Source organism: Podarcis cretensis (genome assembly GCF_951804945.1).
Source record: "Podarcis cretensis genome assembly, chromosome: 8".
In the NCBI taxonomy this organism is placed as follows: Eukaryota; Metazoa; Chordata; class Lepidosauria; order Squamata; family Lacertidae; genus Podarcis; species Podarcis cretensis.
Genome location: NC_137177.1, coordinates 72,494,785 through 72,516,098, shown reverse-complemented (window position 1 = coordinate 72,516,098; position 21,314 = coordinate 72,494,785). Strand labels below are relative to the sequence as shown.

General features: G+C 44.3%; 1 protein-coding gene across 5 annotated transcripts in view; it reads right to left on the bottom strand.

The window, feature by feature from the left end:
* Positions 1 to 324: 324 nt before the first annotated feature.
* The window catches only part of LOC307222184 (uncharacterized protein), a 149,404-nt gene continuing 128,414 nt past the window's right edge, over positions 325 to 21,314 (bottom strand). For 4 of the 5 annotated variants that reach the window (XR_013841622.1, XM_079987357.1, XM_079987358.1 and 1 more), the window contains one exon: positions 325 to 501. Coding sequence is in view for 4 of the 5 variants with exons in the window: in XM_079987357.1 (XP_079843483.1) it covers positions 371 to 501 (131 nt within the window). In the remaining variant the exon portion in view is untranslated. The remainder of the gene's footprint in view (positions 502 to 21,314) is intronic. The other variant, XM_079987360.1, reaches the window with a different exon arrangement.

Below are 21,314 nucleotides of genomic sequence, written 5' to 3'. Positions count from 1 at the left end.
TACTTATGTTCACCTCCGGTTACGTATTGTTCAGGATACGTACGAGGCAAACCCAGAAGTATTTTTCCGGGTTTCACCATGTGCGCATGCGCAGAAGCAGTCCCTCCGGTTGCGGAAACCTTGGGCTCCACCAGAGCTCTGGAACGGATCCTGTCCGTTCCAGGTACCACTGTATAACTTTGGAGTGTGCATGGGCTCTGGGCAGAGGGGTGTTAGAACAACTCCTCAAGTGCCCCTATTTTCACCTGTGAGATGTTGGGGAATATGGAACCAGTCCTATCCCCTTCCTACAAGTGTCCCTTCAGCAAGGTGGGTTAAGCTTACCTATTCAGCTTCGCAGTCCATCCCAGCACTCTGCTCTTCAGGCAAGTCAGAGGAGATCCAGGTCACTGCGCAACAGAATCCCCGGAAGAGAAACTTGCTTCCGAGGAGCGGTATGACACCGTACCACCAGTCCCAAGGCCTGTGCCGAAAGAGAGAGGGAGAGGCCTTGGTCCAAGCCTGCGAGCAAAAGGAAATTTGAGGTGAGTGATTTCACCTGGGTCAACCAGAACATTCTTTTCTGCTGCATTCGCTGATTGCTTGAGGCAGTGGAGAGGGAATTAGGGGAAGTGGTTGCACCTGGGGCCAGATGGTTTGCTTGCTGTTTGTTTGCTGTTTGTTTGCTGTTTGTTTTGTTTGCTGTTTGTTTGCTGTTTGTCTGGCCATTCTGAAATGTGGAATTTTTATTATAACTCTCTCTCTCTCTCTCTCTCTCTCTCTCTCTCTCTCTCTCTCTGTGTGTGTGTGTGTGTGTTTAGGGTGTTGTAAACCACTTTGTGCAGGTGTGGAGAACCTTTGGCCCTCCAGGATGTTGCCAAACTACAACTCCCATGATCCTTGGCAAATTGGCCATACTTGGAGGGGTTGATGGGAGATGTAGCTCAGCAACATCTTGGGCAGGTTGGGGTTTTATTTTCTGAAGGTTCCCGGCTCCTAGCTTAGAGACTTATTTGAAGCTTGAAGTGGGATATAAATCACCTGAATAAATAAGTAAGTAAGTAACACTTGCTGGGCCTCTTAAAGCTATATACACATCATACTCAACCGGCTTTTCCTGAGTGGTGCTTGCCACAAGCTCTCTTAACTCAGCAGACAAACTCTCAACGACCATGAGTGCTCTCTCGTACGCTCTTGGGTTTTCTGTAGTGCCACGCTTTCCAAACAGGTTTGCTGCTGCCGAACTAAATAACAGCCACTTGACTGAGGTCAAGGGAGCTGAAGTCCGGAGGCCACACCGCCTGCCCCGACTTCCATGCCAATTATCAGCGACTTGGACGACTCGCAGGAGAAGGGCGTCAGGGAATGGATGCTGGTTATCTGAGCGGCAACAAGCAGCAATTTGTCCGTGGAGAAAAGGGACATGGGGCTTCAGAGATAAAAGTGTGTTTTTGAGGGGGGAGCAGGGGAAAGGAGGGTGGGTCTTTCAGAACAGCATCAGCACCAACACCTAAGGAGAAAAGCTGGTTTTGTCTTGCACACACACCATACGCATAAAGCTCATTTAAAGCACATCTTCCCTGCTGAAGAACTCTGGGAACTGTAGTTTGCTAAGGGTGCAGGGAAATGTAACCACGTGAGGTGGTAAACTGCAATTCCCAGGATTTGGTGCTTTGTGTGCATGCACACACTTTAAATGTATGGTGTGCCTGCAGTCATTGGCTTTGGAGAGAATTGAGAGTCGTACGAGTTTCTTTAAAGTATGTATGTGTGTGTAAGAGAGAGAGAGAGATTGAGATCTTTTTTTTTGTTTTGAAATGATTGAATATCATGTTGTGGATTATCTTCTTTGAAGTGGCATTTGGCAACAAGTGAGGACGGGGGGGGGGGAGTGTGACCCTGGACACAGTGTAAAGGAAACTTTCCCCACAGTTTGATAGACCTGCCTTCAAAGACAGCTGAATATATATGTGAATATTCAGTATGCTTCCCTGAAAAATTTATTGCTGTTGTTCTTGGATAGATAGAGGTTCTACCTTGGATAGATAGATGTTCTGGGTTCCCTTCCCTCTGCCACATTTTTATTTCTATACTGCAGGCTATTCCAACCTGGTGCCCTCCATATGTTTTAGACTACAGCTCTCATCAGCCCTAGCCAGCACATGGGAGTTGTAGCTCAAAACATCTATAGAGGACCTCAGGCTGGAATATGCAGATTGTATCTCATTTATGTTTTATACACTGCTTTGAAGGCAATTTTTGGTGAACTAGTGCCTTTAAAATAACACTTTTTTAAAAAATAATACAAATAAAAGAACATATAATTTCTACTTGATTGCATAAGCAGATAAACACTAGTTTTAATATCTAGGCCATAAATTTTATATATTCAGGATAACCTGATTTTCAGGATTACCCTGTAAAAGTATCAGGCTCTTGAACCAGTTCAGTTCCTGGCATCTCCAAGTAGGGCAGGGAGTGATCCAAAATCCTGGAGAGTTGCTGCCAACCAGTGTAGACAATACTGAGCTGGATGGACCAATAGTCTGACTTGCTATAAGACAACTCCCTATATTCCCAATGCTTGGATGTGTAGTTCCATGAGGACGCTGGAAGTTATCTCCCTAAATTCACTGGCGGACTTCCACAGTATGCATTTAAAGCATATTCAACACACTTTTAAAGCACATTACTGCCCTCAAAGAATCAGAGGAACTGCAGTTTAGCCCTCACAGAGCTACAATTCTCAGCACCCTGAACAAACGACAGCTCCTAGGATTCTTGGGGGGGGGGGGGGAGTCATGTGCTTTAAAAGTGTGTTGAATCTGCTTTAAATGCATTGTGTGGATCTGCCCAGTTTTGTGACAGTCTCTATTTATAGATACAGTGGTATCTCAGGTTAAGTACTTAATTCGTTCCAGAGGTCCATATTTAACCTGAAACTGTTCTTAACCTGAGGTACCACTTTAGCTAATGGGGCCTCCTGCTGCTGCCGCACCGCCGGAGCACAATTTCTGTTCTCATCCTGAAGCAAAGTTCTTAACCTGAGGTACTATTTCTGGGTTAGCGGAGTCTGTAACCTGAAGTGTATGTAACCCAAGGTACCACTGTATGTCAATAATAATAATAATAATAATAATAATAATAATAATAAATTCAGTCTGGTGGCTGGGGAAACTATTTCCCCAGTTCTTTTCAAAAGTATTCCCTTGGGGGCTCTCCACATCTCTCTTGAACAGCTTCACTGCTGGCTCCTCTAGCTCCAAACAAGAACCAACTGAAATGATCCAGATCAGAGGAGGGTGGTGTATCTCACACAATCAGCTTCCTGCAATTGAAGAAGTTGCTCTGGGCCCTTGGCTTGTCTTTCTCCACAGGCAGAAGCCCTGGTGGTAATGCCTTGCTGGAATCCAGGGGCTCCTGACTAACACGTTTTCAAAGCTGCATCCTGGATGCCAGAAGGCTTGTTCTCTCCTCCTTGACCTGAACAAAATACAAGATCCAGCAGGAAAGTATGGTTTCATTCATTTATTTTGAGAATTTGTAGACCACTTGGTTGCAATTAGTCTCTAATGCTGCATTCACATGGCCGTATTATTCTGTTTTTATGACTTTTTCCTAACTCGTTGTATTTGAACTTCCACATGATGTAAAAAGCCTCTTCTATAGTGGACTATAGAGCAAGTTTAGCAATCATTTCTGTGTCATTGGCTTCCAGGGGGAAAAAATCAATTTGCAGATTATATGGAAACAAGTGCTAACTTCGGGCTCTATATTCCACTATACTTCCGGAAGTGGCTTTTTACATCCAGTGAAAGCTCAAATATAATGTGGACATTAACAGTTCGGGAAACATAGTGGAAATGGAATGAAGTGCTGTTTGAATGCAGCCTCAACAGTGTGCAGGAGACTCAGTGCAATTAAATTAAAAATGAGTTATAACTATACACGTAAAATTTAATTTTGAACCCTGCTGGAATTAGAAAAAAAAAGTATTTAGTAGGTGGTGGAAGTTCAACAGGTAGGGAGCTAGTTTGTCCTTAACTGGAAGGGAGTTTCATAAAATACTGAACACACAACTCCTGGTGGATATAAGTCGCTCATTCAAGTCACGGCGGACCATTAACATTGACTCCTCCCCAGTCACCTTTAAGTTCCACCCAGATCAGCCTTTCAAAGTGAGGATGACTGCAAATAGAGGATGGTCCTCTGCAAAATGGAACACAAATACACCCTACAGTAGCTGCTGTCACATACAGCTAGGAATGGGCAAATAAGTCAATTTCTGTTTCTTTCTGTTTCTCATTTCCTCCCAATCTTAAACTCACATTTCTATATCAGCTTGCAATTTTTATTATTATTTAAAAGTCCACTTACACATAGGGTTGCCATATTTCATAAAGTGAAAATCTGGGCACAAGAGAATCCGAACTACACTTTTGACATGGGTTGCCATACACCTGTATTTCCCCAGACATTTTGGCTGCTTTTCAAAAATTCCACCTGGACACTATTTTTGGCAGATGAATCCCAGCTATGTCCGTGAAATTCCGAGTGTACGGCAGCCCTACTTAAAACATTCACCAGCTTTTTAGTGCCCCGTTTTTATGTAATTTTGCATATATACATTTTTGCAGAGCAATGTTCCCTAATATAATGCATCTTGGCATGTTGTTTTCATTAATATGCGTATTTTTTAAATGCACACTTTACCCTAGTATATGCGTTTTTGTATACATGACTCAGCTAGAGAACTGCATTGCAAAATTCGGGGAAATTGGCATTTTGAAATACGGCTGTTTTGTTGTTCCAGAAAGTGTGATTCAGGTAGATTTGCCTTTAACTGTGAACTGAATCCAATTCCCCCGCCATCTCTGGATCTAGAAGTGACCTAATTTAATTCAGTGTCTGTAGGACTCCTCCTACACTCTACCTCAAGAACTGCAAACACCATTCCCTTTCCTCTAGCATGAGCGTTCTCTCTCTCTCTCTCTCTCTCTCTCTCTCACACACACACACACACACACATACTTACACTCTTACACTCTTTTGCTTTGTTCAAATTTTGCCTGAGGAAGTCTTCTGAAGAACTCCAAAGCTTGCTCAGGAAACTGTGACTAATAAAGGTATTATGTCACAGGAGCATTTGTGATTTCTCCACCTCTCCTTCAAGACAGCAGGTTATTTTGGAATGCCTATTTTGTAAGAATCAAAATATCATTTCAAACAGAAAGTAATAACTAGGGGTGGTGTAGGGTTTTTTAATATCTAAAAAAAAAGTGCTGTACTGTTCGCAAAATTCAAAAACCCAAACCCACACCATGGCGAGGCGATTAAAGGTTATTGTCTTGCATATTTAAAACAAAGTATTCTGCTAATATTCCTTCATTCTTTGCTTCCTCCCAAAAGGGTAAGGTGGGCACACAAAAGCATCCAATCATCTGTTTTGAAGTCCAGGTGTGCTCTGCAGTAGGGATGGAATTAACTGCTCATGTGCCTATTTTTATTTTTATTTTTTTTGCCAGAACAGAAGAAGATGCTTTACACACAAGATTAATCCATGTGGTTCAATACTGTTTACAATGACTTGTAGTGATTCTCCAGGGTCTTAAGACAGTGGTCTAGTTCAGCCCTTCCTGGAGATGTCAGGGAATGGAACTGGGAAAAGCAGATACTCTACCACTGAACTATTTATTATCAGTTCCCGTGAGAATGGCAAACTGATTGCAGTTGCACTATTTCTACACCGGCAAGAGTTTCATGGCATGCGCTTTGGACTGGTGATACTCTATAACACCTAGTAAGGATTTGTTTAAACAATCACAGGTTTGCTACCTTAGCCAAAGCCATTTGCCCAGACAAGGAATTCAGAGGTGTTTCAGAACTCTTGAAAATGCATGTCCACAGCCCCTGGGCATGTGGAAACATGATAAGCTCAGGGAGTGCATCTCAAAGCAGACCTACATATTCAGAGGAGGGGGGGGGATGTGGTGCAGTCTTCTTGGGACTGTAGCATTTTGAAAAACAAATGTGGTGCATTGTATAATTGAACAAATCCTTCCTTTGACAACACCCTGTTCCTTCACTGGGCAAAAGGGCTGGAGTCTAGTTTTCTCTCTGCCAGACTGAACTCCCCACCCCACATTGTAAGGTAAAGGGACCCCTGACCATTAGGGCCAGACGTGGCCGACTCTGGGGTTGCGGAGCTCATCTCGCTTTACTGGCCAAGGGAGCCAATGTACAGCTTCCAGGTCATGTAGCCAGCATGACTAAGCCGCTTCCGGCGAACCAGAGCAGTGCATGGAAACACCATCTACCTTCCTGCCAGAGCGGTACCTATTTATGTACTTGCACTTTTTGGGGTGCTTTCGAACTGCTAGGTTGGCAGGAGCAGGGACCGAGCAACGGGAGCTCACCCCATTGCGGGGATTTGAACCGGCGACCTTCTGATCCTCAAGTCCTAGGCTCTGTGGTTTAACCCACAGCGCCACCCGCATTCCACACCCAATTGTACCAGGAAGGTTTTCTTTAAGCCGGGCAGCGTTTAAATGTGAGCTCCCCCCATCAGCATTCAAAAGTGGTACACTCCCAAGAGGGCAGTACCATATGCTTTTTCTTAATGTGCGGATTGGCTCAGACTCTCTGAGTAAGTTTTGTACAGACACAGATTTGCTGCAATGATTGAGGCCAGAACTACAAAAGTTAAAACTGAGGCAGTTTTCAGAGGGTTTGGATCCTCATGCTTTATTTTTATTTTTTTATTTTTTTTTGGGGGGGGGGGTTCTTTCTTTTAAAAAATACTTTTCACAGGACACTGTTCTCCTGGAGTTTATCCAGCCTACCTGCTAATTGCCAGGGGACACATCCACCCGTCTGAGACCAGCCAATTAATCAGACAGCCTATCCGTGCTCCCTGACTGGCCGCGACAAGCCCCATGTTGCTATACAATTGACAAGTCTTCTTGTTAAGGGTCAGGAGTTAATACGTTTTGCTGCTTCCCCCCTTTCACGGTTTATTTCAGGTTTATGGAGAGTGATCAGGCTGGTTAATTGCTTGAGCTTCGGTGCAAGCCCATGAGGGGAGAGAAGCCATTGCAATGGCAGAAGTTCCTAATAAAATAAGGTGAAATAAAAGCATTGCAAATGGTAATAAAGATGTCTGCCTGGATGTTCCGGCTTGCTTTTTTTATATATAAAAAAGAATTTCTTTTTTTCTTTTCTTTTTAATTGTGTGATTTAGAGAGCTGCAAGTTTTAACTGGTAGATTAATCAACTAAAGCTTTCCTTGACAGTCGGGGCCAATTTTAATTAGTGGCGGCAATTTTTAATCACTGAGGATGAAATCTGAGGGCAGTGCTTGCTTGCTCTTCTTTTTCAAAGGCTATCTGGTATGTTACTGTAATCAGGAATGGAAGAAGAAATCTCTGAGTCATTTCTTCAGTATTTTTTTTCCTGCAGCCAAATTGTTGGCTAAATTTTTAAGTTCAATGTTTTTGTTAAAAGAGCAAAAAGTGATCTGGGCAATCTGGAAACTTTTAAATATGGTTGATTGGTCAGTTAAAATATGATTGATCAATTTTTAACAAAGAACTCTATTGGATCCGACAACGATTTCTAACTCGGCTGCAATCCTATCCACATTTACTTGGGAGAACTTAATAGGGCATGCTTCTGAGTACAGATGTACAGAATAAAATTCATTTTCAGAAAGAAGATGATTGCTTTTGTGGTTATTTGTATGTGTGTTTAATTTTTCTTGTGTGTTTTCAGAGCAATTTGTTTTTTATGTTTCTTGTCTTGTTAATGTCCCAGATGCCAACTGCTCCTTGTCCTGTCTCTCTGCCCCCTCCATGTATTACTATCTTAAAGCTCTGCTGGGCATCTCATTCTGAAACCCTGAGAGATCCCCAGTGATCAAGAGACCATCTCCTAATCATTTGCTTCCATGGAAATACCAACCATTCTGGGCCATTAACTATGCTAATCTAGGCTATGCTATACTATGGTAAACTATAGTATACTACTGTAATCTCACAAACACTGTAATAGTAGTAATTGAGACTAGTACTGTGAGATAGTTCTGATAATAAACTGTAAGCCAGAAAGAGTTCTGTTCAAACAGTGTGTTGGCCACTGGTAAGCCACCAGCCCTTGACACAAACCGATTATGGGGGTGGTGATAAAGATGGCATCCCCTATAAGTTTGTTGTCAGGATTACAGAGATAATGTATGTGAAGATATCGGAATGCAAGAAAAGCTTAATTTTGCTCCGTCAGCTCAGTGGAAAGCATCTGTCTTGCATTCTGAAGGTTCAATTGGCAACTCCATACAAAACTTGGAATGATTCCTGTCTTGGAAAGCCACTGCCAGTCAGTGTAGACAGCACTGAGCTAAATGGACTGAGATTTGGTACAAGGCAGCTTCCTGTATTCCTATTGAGAAGATCCGTGTTTCAGTATCAGAGCATCTCCAGATAGATTTAGGAAACTCTCTTGAGATCCTAGAGAGCTGCTGCCACTCAGTAGATACTACTGAGCTGTCTAGACTCATGGGCACATCCCTCTGCTCTGTTGCTAAGACCCCATGTCCACACCTGCTCTTGCCATAGGTGTGATTCAAGTGCAAGGGCCTCCAATACCATTTCTTAAACTAACCCTAATATCTATGAGCTCCAGAGTCATAGCTGCTGAACAGAAAAGAACTGAAAGACAAAATGAAGTACGGGTGGGGTGTCCACTCTCCTTTTCAGCAAATAATGCCTCCCTCCAAACCAACTTTATGGACCTGGCAAAGAGGAATCAAAAATGTAATTGTGTATGAAAGCTTGACCTAAGCAAGAGTGTCGTTGCCACTTTGCATTAGCCTCTTTGGACTACAGTGGATATACTTTTCACGAAGCAGCTCTGATAACAGGTGACAACCTACTCTGAATCATTACAACAAAGGATTCAATATTTGCTGGTGTAGATCAAGTACGGTTTTTCTCCTTTCTTTATTTCCGCCCTCTGTTTCTGGCTCTCTGTAGGGACTGTCAAACTATCCCTTATCATTAGGGGTATAGCTTGTGATTCATGTTCTCCTTCGATGGCTTGAAAGGTTCCCCTTCTCCATTCAGATCAGATTCTAATGCGAAAAAGGACCACATCTTGGTGCCTCAACCCAAACTGGCCTTGCTTTTACATAGCAATGAATTAAAGCTTATTGGGAGGGAGGGCCCAGGAATTTTTAGAAATATTGTGATTTTTAAATGGGTAGTATAATTTGCAAGTTTGGCTCTGTCACACCAAAAAGCAGGCCAAGTCACACTTTGGTCTACCACTTAAGAATCAAAATGGTGCCCAGTGTTTAAATGGAAACAAGGGCCACTGCCCGCGCATTGAGAAGCCTCATGCCAAGTTTGGTGACAATATCTCAAGAGGCAGCCAAAAACCAGGAAAGTAGTCGCATGAAAAAGGTTAAGCACCTTTACGCTTCCTTATGGGGAGACATGGGATGCGGGTGGAGCTGTGGGTTAAACTACAGAGCCTAGGGCTTGCCGATCAGAAGGTCGGCAATTCGAATCCCTGTGATGGGGTGAGCTCCCGTTGCTTGATCCCAGCTCCCTGCCCACCTAGCACTTCGAAAGCACATCAAAGTGCAAGTAGATAAATAGGTACCGCTCCGGCAGGAAGGTAAACGGCGTTTCAGTGCGCTGCTCTGGTTCGCCAGAAACGGCTTAGTCATGCTGGCCATATGACCTGGAAGTTGTAAGCCCATAGCTGTCAACTTTCAGATTTGAAAATAAGGCATCAGCAGCCTCGAAAATAAGGGATCAGCAGCCTCACCTGTCCTGGGGACGGTCTATGGGATATCTAAAAATCTGGGATAGCAGCAGTAAGCAGCAGGAAATGGCACTGGAATGAGGGAATTTCCCGCAAAAAAAGGGAAGGTTGACAGCTATGTGTACGCCAGCTCCCTCAGCCAATAAAGTGATATGAGTGCTGCAACCCCAGAGTCTTCCGCAACTGGACCTAATGGTCGGGGTCCCTTTACCTTTACCTTTATGGGGAGACACCATAGCTCAGAACACTTGCTTTCCATGCAAAAGGTCCCAAGTTCAATTCCCAGCATCTCCAGGTAGGAGACATCCCCATCTAAAACCCTGGAGGGTCACTGCCAGTCAGTGTAGACAATACTGAGCTAGATGGACAAGCAAGTCTGACTAGGTGTGAGGCAGCTATCTATGTTTCTACAGATGCCCCACCACCAGCCCCTGCAGTTGCATTTCCTTAACAAATGTGGGGTTGCGAAGGTCTGACCTGAACCTTGGGAGAAACACCCCCTCCCCAAATAATTTATAATTTCAGTTCCTCCCTGAACTTGCAAACAAAAGAGGAACTGAGCCGCAACCTGTGGCTTGGATGGCTTTGCCGGGCGAGTTTGGAGGTTCCCCTTTCTCCTCCCCTCATCTAAAGTTGTGAGCATACCAAACTGCATTTTATTGGCTGCCAGAAATTTACAGGCTCCCCAGATACCTACCAACCCCTGGTTGAGCTCAGGAGCAGCGTTGATCTCATTAATAAGGAGGCAGGAGGGCAGCTGCTGCAGTGACCTCCATGTGGCTTAGCCGTGGCTTTTGCCTTGGGCTGTAAAAACTTAGCAGCACAGAGGCTCACAGGTCTGCCTCGGCTGTTAACTGTGCAAGGAGAAGCGAGTTGCAATCGTATTACAGGGATCGCTATACTGAAAAGCAAATGCCTCCCTTGCTCGCTTTAGGGCTACTATTAATTAGGGTTCTGTGAATAAACATTTCCCATATATATGAGGTGCTTTGCAGCAGAATTGCCCCTTCTAGGGGGCTTTATTTTTTACAAACGGCTCATTCAGATCCAGTTTTTCTGCATGCACCAGTCATGGAAATTCAATCCATGAAACACGACGACTGTGTTCTATCTCCATTGTTGGAGATGGTATAACTCTGAATATTAGCTGCTGGGAATCACAAGTGGGGAGAGTGGCTGTTGCCCCTCTTTAGCTCTAAATCGGAGCAAATGTCAACCAAGAGAAAACCCAAATTGCCTGACTGAGAGCTGAAGAGCAGTTTCCCCAGGGGGAGGGGGAGGGAGAAGTGGGACAAGAGGAAGAGTGGATAAGCCCGTACTGGATAATGCCCACAGCAAAGTTAGGGCCATTAATTTCAATGGGCTTAGTTGGATACAGTCGAAGTTACAGCCAACGTGAGTTTTAATACACCCTGTATAAATTTCATTGTACCTGTAGAGGTAATTTGAAAAGAGGGACTCATTAGTGGAGGGGAAACCCAGCATAAGCAACAGCTTTGATAAATGCTTTCAAGGCTTCTTTCTCAGCAAACTCATTTGCAAATGACACATCTAAATGAGAGTCTCTGACTCCAAATTAAAGAGGCGAACAAGCACACACTTTCCCCTCTAATGACTCTTCTCTGAAATCTCTAAATACCCTTTGATATTATTATAAATCCTTTCCCTTTCTGCACACCAGCATTGCACCCACCTATATCGCTAGACTTCATGCTCACCCCACTTCCTCAGCAACCAACAACACACACACACACACACACACACACACACACACACACACGACAGACTGGTTCTAATCTCCCACCTGCATAAATCTCACAGGGACAGCCACAAATATTCCAGCTATGTTGATTTATGAAAGCCCCAGCAAAATTTCGCCAGGAGATATATCCTGAGAGCACCATGATTGATAGCTCCTTGCAAATCTTTCTGTTTTAAGCACTGCCACTTGCAAAGTCCTGTGGATGGGTGGTGGTGGAGAATTAAAGGAGAGCAAGAGAAGGAAGTTTCCTTGAAAATAAAAAGGGGGGGGGGAGCTGGCATGAGTATAGCTTGATTTCTGCCAAATATTCCTCAGCGAGAGGCCTCGTGTTTGCCTGAAGAAACTCCAGTTGAGAAAGGGGGAAACTGAACCAGCTGTAAGCCCTGTCATTAATTCAGCATTCTTGTTCCCTCTCTGTCTCCTTCCCCGTCTCTTTCAACTTCTGTCTTGTACACAGAGTTGCTGCCTGCCTGCCTTTTAAAGCCAATTCAAATAAAGGCAATTCTCTCCTGGGGCAGGGAGATGTGCAGATGTGTCCCCAACTTTTGGGGCCTTACAGTAGGTAGAAAAGACTTGCTTATTTAAGGTCTCTCTCTTTCTCTCTTTTTAAAAAGTGTTGTGCTCCTATTGATTTTTACTGTTATTCAAATAGTTTTAGCTCATTCTAAATGCTGTCCTACAGATTTTATCATAGAATTGTACAGTTGGAAGGGACTCCAAAGAGCCATTTAGTCCAAACCCCTGCAATGCAGGAACCACAGCTAAGGAAACCCTAACATATGGCCATCTAACCTCTGCTTAAAAACCTCTAAGGAAGGAGAGTCCACCAGCTTTTGACCTAGTCCATTCCACTGTTAAACAGCTCTTCCCATCAGAGATTTCTTCCTTATGCTTAGTTGGAACTCCTTCCTTGCAATTTGAAACCGTCCAGTGCAACGGAAAGCAAGCTTGCTCCCATCTTCCATTGCCCCCCAAGCTGTTTTTTAAAAATAAAAAAATATTGTTTTTATTTATTTTCATGGTGCAGAAGATAAACAACTGCTACAACAGTTAAACAACAAGTCACTTGCCCTGATAAAATTATAGACTTTTATCATGCCATGTGTTAAAAGTTTCATTTGGTTAATCTAAGCGATCGCACCACATTTCCCCATGAGTGCTGGGTGGATTCTGGCTTAAACAATACAGTGGTACCTCTAGATGCGAACGGGATCCGTTCCAGAGCCCCTTTTGCATCTAGAAGCAAATGTAATCCGCGTCTGCACGTGCACGGGTCACATTTCGGCACTTCTGCGCATGCGCGTGGCGTCATTTTTAGCATCTGCGCATGCGCAAGTGGTGAAACCCGGAAGTAACGCACTCCGTTACTTCTGGGTTGCCGCGGAGTGCAACTCGAACGCGCTCATCCTGAAGCACATTCAACTTGAGGTATGACTGTATGGTTGATTCCTATGGTTGCATTTTGTTGCTTTGAATTCACAATAAAGGTGAATAAGGAGCGATATAACAGTGGCGTATAAAATTATTGGGGAAAGTGGATGGAGAAAAGTAAAGCTGAATGTTGAAAGATTGTGGACAGACAAAACAAATTACTTCTTTCACATAGTTAAACAATGGAACGTGCTCCAACAAGAGAGCTCCAACTTGGAGAGCTTTAAAAGGGGATTAGACATATTCATGGGTGAGAAGGCCACCAATGGCTACTAGCCACAATGGCTGTGTTCTATCTCCACTGTCAGAGGCAGTATGCCAGTGAACACCAGTTCCAGGTGAGGAGAGCTGCTGTTGCACTCAAGTTGTGCTTGTGGGCTTCCCAGAGGCCTCTGCTTGGCCACTGTGAGAACAGATGTTAGACTAGACAGGCGTTTGGCTCGATCCAGCAGGGCTCTTCTTATGTTCTTTAGTTTTTATGATAACTGAGCATGGGGAACGATGACTGGAGCTTGAGTCACACAGTATCCACAGGAAGTATGTTTCTGAATACGGGTTGCTGGAGATTCGTCAGTGGGGAAGGGCTACCAGAGGGATGACGAGCCCCTGGAACTCCAGGTGTTGATGGCTTTCAACTTCCAGCAGTCGCAGCCAGAATGGCCAGTGGTTGGGGATTGTTATTATTTTATAATAATCAATAATGCAATGGAATATAAATATATATTACATTACATTACATTACATTACATTACATTACATTACTATATTATATTATATTATATTATATTATATTATATTATATTATTATATTTTATTTTATTTTCCCCCTGATGAGATTCAAGGCGGCTTACATATAAAAATGAGAATTGCTGAAAACACAGAAAAATCATTCATTAAAAAACAATTCAACATTGTTAGAAGTAAAACTATATATACATGTGTGTGTGTGTGTGTGTGTGTGTGTGTGTGTGTGTGTATTCTGTGTTTAATATGGCTACGACAGTCAAATCCGCAAGAACAAACCATTAAACCCTTTATACAATAGTTTCACAACAACAACAACACAGTCACAGATACAGCTCCAGGTTGGAAGCACACCCCAAGATTTGCCTCCTCTTGGTGTTCTGGAAGAAGGAAATTAGCAGCTTCGTAACAGGACAAAGTTACCAGGCAGCAGTGACATGATTTCCACTAACAACTGCAAGTCAGACCCTCCAACAGCTGGACTGAGACCTCAAGCCACAGAGCAAATCAAGGGAGCTTTCGCTTTCTTCGCTCTGGTGGTACTGTTTTGCTTCTCGCTGTTTCCGCTCCACTCTGCACTCCCCCAAGTGGGTCATAGCCTGTCTCCTAAAAGTCACAACGCATTCAGCTGCCATGGCAAAGCTGGTCAGGTCTGTGTGAATGCCTTCAGGTTCTCCTCCAGCCCAGCAGCTGATCAGCCAGCAGCATGCAGACAGCTATGACTTCAGGATCAGCAGTCACTCTTTTAGCAATGCAGTTTCTGCTTTGCCTCAGTCATCTCTACACAGCTGCCAAGCACACTGATTACACCTGGCTTATCTGCACACTGTGATAGTCAGATAATACTTGGCATCTTTCCATCAATCCTCCATGGCTGGGACCTACCATTAGGCAAAGTGAGGTGACCACCTTAGGTGCTGGGAGTAAGCATAATATAATATATTCTTCACTGTTCTTCAATAAGTGGGTCAGGACCCACTACTGTGTCTTAGCCTAACCTAAGGTGGGTCATGACAGCACCATTAAGGTAAAGGGACCCCTGATCATTAGGTCCAATCATGGCCGACTCTGGGGTTGCGGCACTCATCTCACTTTATTGGCCGAGGGAGCCGGCGTACAGCTTCTGGGTCATGTGGCCAGCATGACTAAGCCACTTCTGGCAAACCAGAGCAGCGCACGGAAACGTCGTTTACCTTCCCGCCGGAGCGGTACCTATTTATCTACTGGCACTTTGACATGCTTTTGAACTGCTAGCTTGGCAGGAGCAGGGACCGAGGAACGGGAGCTCACCCCGTCGCGGGGATTCGAACCGCCGACCTTCTGATTGGCAAGTCCTAGGCTCTGTGGTTTAACCCACAGCGCCACCCATGTCCCTGACAGCACCATTACCATAGTACAAATACATGGTAGAAAACCACGAAGTGGGTCCCCAAATGCATGTTTGGGTTAAAGGTGGGCCCTGGGTTTGAAAAGGCTGAATACAACCGAACTACTCTGATTGGCAGTGACTTTCCAGGGTCCCAGACACGGGGTATCAGGCAAAGGACATTCCCTGCCCTGTGTTAACCTAAGACCTTGTGCATGCAAGACAGATGCTCTACCACTGGGTTACAGTTTTCCCCCATGTGCATATTCAGACCTGACTTAGGGTCATTTTGATCCCGCCACCTCACTTCCTTCCCTGTCACTCAGAAGGACCAAAGGCCACCAAACAAGTCTGCTTTTTCTAACAAGTTTGGAAAAAAAGCTCAACCGCAGACAAACCCAAGTTGTAATGAATGGGACTCTCTGCCAAGCAGTTGTTGCCAGGAAAGAATGAATAGATTCCAGGCATAAGGTGCAGCTCCAAAAGGGGTCTGTGCAAAGAGCTGTATGGTAGCAAGTTAAGAGAGTGTGGGAAGAGAAGGGATAATATTCAATGCTAGCCAAGCCATGGAGGATCAAGGAAACAGAAAGGAAAGGGAGAGAGACCAATGTTCTCTGGCATTTTCTTAGGAAGATGATTATTCTGTTTGGCTATGGAAGCAATGACATCAAATTGTTTTACGTAATGCAGCTGCAGCGTTATGTAAAGAGAGGCATTTTGATCCTTCTAAATGCTAAACACACCATTAAAAGGGGGTGGTGGTTTAAGAGAGATACCAAGAGAGCAGAACACAGGGGGGTGTTAACCCAGATAGTGCTGGACTGCAGTTCCCAGTATCCCTGACCACTAATCACACTGGTTGAGGCTGATGGAACTTGGAATCCAACAACATCAGGAAGGCCACAGATATCATGAGAGGAGTCCTGCTGGACAGGCCAAGGGCCCATCCATCTCAGCATCCCAGGTGCCTCTAGAAAACTCACAAGCTAGTCCTGAGTGCAACAGTCATTCTCCCCTCTTGTGGTTTCTAGAAACTGATACTCAGAAGCAAACTGCCTCCGACAGTGGAGGTAGGACACAGCCATCAGGATCAGTAGCCTTATTCTCCATGAAAAAGATTCCCCAACCCTGATGCAAATACCTTTATTTGGTTTGCAACTTTCAATATCTCCTACTTTTGATCCAACAGGGACCCCCACACTAGCTTACTAAACATGCTTAATAGCATAAAAAACACATGCATACATATCTACAATCCAGCAGCATAAAGAATGGAAAGACAGAGCACCACACCAAAAGTACAGCTACAGCTCTTACCAAGCATTATACCGCCATCAAATCACCGCAACAGTAATCATTACAACCACTGTCATTGAGAGTCATTGTGGTGTAGTGGTTAGAGTGTTGGACTAGGACAGGCATAGGCAAACTCGGCCCTCCAGATGTTTTGGGACTACAACTCCCATCATCCCTGACCACTGGTCCTGTTAGCTAGGGATGATGGGGGTTGTAGTCCCAAAACATCTGGAGGGCTGAGTTTGCCTATGCCTGGACTAGGACCTGGAAGACCAGGGTTCAAATCCCCATGGCCATTAAGGTGACTGAGTGACCTTGAGTCAGTAAATGCCTCTCAGCCTAACCTACTTCACAGGGTTGTTGTGGGGGTTAAAACTGGGAGGGTGAGAACCAGGGCTCCACCCCCCCACTGGAACTCAGTTTCAGCACCTCTCAGGTGGGCGCCATCACCATTATAAGAGAACAAGGGAGGCTCTCATGGTGAGTTCCTGCACTTCTTTTTCTAGAAAAAATATTTGTGTGATCCATGGCACACCTGTGGTATCTACAGATAGAGGGGGGGAACCTATCTGTGTGGAAATCGCTAAGTGTTTCCATCTTACAGCCCCCCCAAATTCTGGATGCAATACATCCTCTTCAAAATGTTTCTCAGTTAATTTTTAACTCCCCTCTCTCTTTTAGCAAAATGGGCTGTGACCCACTGAATCCTGTTCATGATCCCACCAAAGGTCATGACCCTTGGTGAAATCTAATCATGCCGTGATTCAAGCTAAGTAATAGCTTTTGCCCCTCTTAAAAAGTGAGTGCTATCTATCAATCTATCTATCTAGAAATAGTTATTTCTAAAAATCTACATCTATTTTAGGCAAAGCAGCTCATAAAATGTAGACCTTTGCAATGTGTTTATCACACATCCTCTCTGCCTCTTCCAATACATTTGCTTCAGTAACATCGTTCTAAGAAAAAACGGGCTCCCTTAATTAATTCTTGGCCTAAAAGTGGTATAATTAACACTTGGGAGAGGGGTGGGGGAGGAAAATCAATGAGTAATAAACCAGTTTATAACTTGATAGGTAGGTATTGAATGGCTATTGACTCAAGCTTACGGAAGTCTTAATTTACTCATGTCCATAGCAGCTCTGCAGAGCAGACTCTACAATTTGCTGCATCACAGGCATTGTTTTAAAAACATTTAAGTCTGACAAAGTGTTCTGGGACTATGAATTGGCCCTAGAAGATACCGTGCAGGTTTATCTGTTGCTGTTTCATAAGATCTTAACCTCAGGTCAAAACTAAATGTGATGCTATTCAAACAGTTTGCAATTGCGTGAATGAGTTTTCAATTGGAGAACAATAAAAGATAAATCACAGGCCAGGATGATTCAGAACAGAAGTCCACTGAGTTCAGTGGTTTACTCACAAGGTCAGGCCACTGGTACCAACTGGCCTTGACTGTCAGCAGGCGACCGGCACAGTGCCAACTTCAACATGGAGCATTCCCTGAAGGTGAGCAAGATCCATCTCCATCCACAGAGGGCTCATAGCACAAAAGAGAATGTGTGGCTTGAAATTAACACTGCCACAACAGTCATACCTCAACTTTGTGAACAGTTCTCTGATTCCGTCAAACAAACTCTACTGAGTTTGCTGAGCGTTGAATCAAGCTGAAACCATATCACAGTTATGTCCTCCTATGGCAAAAGAGAGCAACAGATCCCCGACTAGTTTGACACTGGCCTAAAGGATGTGGAGCTTGTTATCGCTGCAAAGTGCGAGGCTCTTGTGAACTACAAGCGCGTGCTCTGTGAAAAGACGCTTGCTGCACTGACAAAGGCAAGGGGTGATGCCCAGCAGGTGATATGCCAATGACTACTGGCTAAATCTGTGTTGGAGCATTCAACTCGCTGCCGACAGCGGCAACATTCAGAAAATGTACAAAGGCATGAAGGAAGCCTTTGGACCAACAGTCAGGAAAACGACACTGTTGAAAACCTTGTCAGGAGAGATCATCACAGACTGCAGCCAGCAGATGATGGGCGAACCACTGTACTCGTGGGAGAACATGGTCTCTGGCACAGCGATTGACGGCATCCAGACTCTGCCTGTCTTGGAAGAGCTGAACGTCCCTCCCTCCCTTGACGGGCTGAAAAACGCCATCTACTATCAGGCATGTGGAAAAGACCCAGGACAGGACAGAATTCCAACAGGAGTGCTGAAAGCTGGCTTCAATTCCTCTCTCAAGATGCGCCTTCTCTTGCAGTGTTGGAAAAAGGATCAACACCACAAGACACGTAAGACCCCAACACTGTGACCCTCTATGAGAACAAAGGTGACTATCATGATTGTAACAGCTACCATGGAATTTCCCTGCTCGGTATTCTGTGGAAAGCCTTTGGCCGTGTAGTTCTCTCTTTTTTAAAAAAATAATATTTATTCAGATTTTAAAGATTACAAAGAGAAAAAATAAAAATAAAAAAAATAAAAAAGACAGAAAAAATACAATTGAAAAAAAACCCCAGATCAAACCTTTACATCACTTGCTTTCATTCACTTACTTCCTTGACCTCCTCACACCTCCCATTTTTGTATTCTAATTCAGTTAGATATTTCAGCAAATCCTTTCCAGCTTTGTTTTTATCTTAATAATTTATCTTAATATATTGTGATTTTGCATTCTCTTCTTTCACCAATTCATTTTTACTTAATCCTTTATATCTTTTCTGCTAAAACCACATAATTCTATTCCAACATCTTTCTAACATTCCTTAATTTTACAATATTTCTGAAGATAAACTTTAAATTTTTTCCAATCTTCTTCCACCGACTCTTCTCCTTGGTCTCGGATTCTGCCAGTCATCTCAGCCAGTTCCATGTAGTCCATCACCTTCGTCTGCCATTCTTCCCGGGTGGGTAGATCTTGTGTTTTCCAATACTTTGCGATAAGTATTCTTGCTGCTGTTGTGGCGTACATAAAGAAAGTTCTATCCTCCTTTAGCACCAATTGGCCGACCATGCCCAAGAGAAAGGCCTCTGGTTTCTTCAAGAAGGTATATTTAAATACCTTTTTCATTTCATTATAGATCATCTCCCAAAAGGTCTTAATCTTTGGGCACGTCCACCAAAGGTGAAAGAATGTACCTTCAATCTCTTTACATTTCCAACATTTATTATCGGGCAGGTGATAAATTTTTGCAAACTTGACTGGTGTCATGTACCACCTGTAAATCATTTTCATTATATTCTCTCTTAAGGCATTACATGCCATAAACTTCATACCTGTGGTCCATAACTGTTCCCAGTCAGCCATCATAATGTTATGTCCAACATCTTGTGCCCATTTAATCATAACAGATTTAACCGTTTCATCCTGAGTATTCCATTTCAACAGCAAGTTATACATTCTTGACAAATTCTTAGTTTTAGGATCTAACAATTCTGTTTCCAATTTTGATTTTTCCACCTGAAAACCAATTTTCTTATCCAGATTAAAAACCTCCCTTATTTGATAATAATGAAGCCAGTCTCGTACTTTGTTTTTTAATTTGTCAAAACTCTGCAGTTTTAATCTGTCTCCTTCTTGTTCCAAAATTTCCCAATATTTCGGCCAGTTTGCCTCCATATTGAGTTTTTTCAGAGCCTTAGCTTCCATTGGTGACAACTGGCCGTGTGGTTCTCAACAGATTACATTCACCTGCTGACACAATGTGGCTTTAGAGCTGAGAGGTCAACAGTCGACATAATTTTTGCACTGTGTCAGCTGCAGGAGGAATGCTGAGAGCAGAGGTGCCCCTTGTACATCGCGGGGCAGAGTCTCGAACAAAATGTGCTCTTCCAAGTCCACATTCCTAGCATGTTCGTACTCCTGTCTCAGCGACGTCTACCCTGGCTTGGTCATGTCCACAGAATATGGCAGGATCCCCAAAGACGTACTCTATGGGGAGCTGGCTTCAAGCTCCAGGCCCATTGGCAGCCCAACTCTGCATTACAAAGATGTCTGCAAACGAGACATGAAGGCTGGCGACATCAATCTCTTGCAGATGGCCGCAGTGCCTGGAGACTGTCAGGTTGTGTATCCATAGCAATGACCAGAGGAGGAATGACTGCTGGGAAGCGCACAGAGAGAAGAAACACCATAGTTCACCGGTAGCAGCAAAATTGGACACCTTCATTTGCCCCAACTGCAGCAAAACATGTCTCTCCCGTATCGGTCCCTACAGCCGCAACAGGCGCTGTAACTCTTCAGTGGTTTGATTTCACCCTTGAAAGTCACACTCCTCCATTGCTCCCCAAGACAGACAAATGCCAACAACAACTCCTCCCAAGTCAAGGTAAAGGTACCCCTGCCCGTACGGGCCAGTCTTGACAGACTCTGGGGTTGTGCGCCCATCTCACTTAAGAGGCCAGGGGCCAGCGCTGTCCGGAGACACTTCCGGGTCACGTGGCCAGCGTGACATCGCTGCTCTGGCCAGAGCCAGAGCCGCACACGGAAACGCCGTTTACCTTCCCGCTGGTAAGCGGTCCCTATTTATCTACTTGCACCCGGAGGTGCTTTCGAACTGCTAGATTGGCAGGCGCTGGGACCGAGCAGCGGGAGCGCACCCCGCCGCGGGGATTCGAACCGCCGACCTTTCGATCAGCAAGCCCTAGGCGCTGAGGCTTTAACCCACAGCGCCACCTGCGTCCCGCTAAATAGGTCAAGTAAATAGGTATAAGAACATAAGAACACCCTGCTGGATAAAGTCAACGGCCCATCTAGTCCAACATCCTGTTCTCACAGTGATGTCCCAATGGGAAGCAGGGCCTGAGCACAAGAGCACTCTCCCCTCCTGTGGTTTCCAACAACTGGTCATTCAGAAGCATATGGCCTCTGACAGTGAAGGTAGGACATAATCAACACGGCTAGTAGCCACTGAC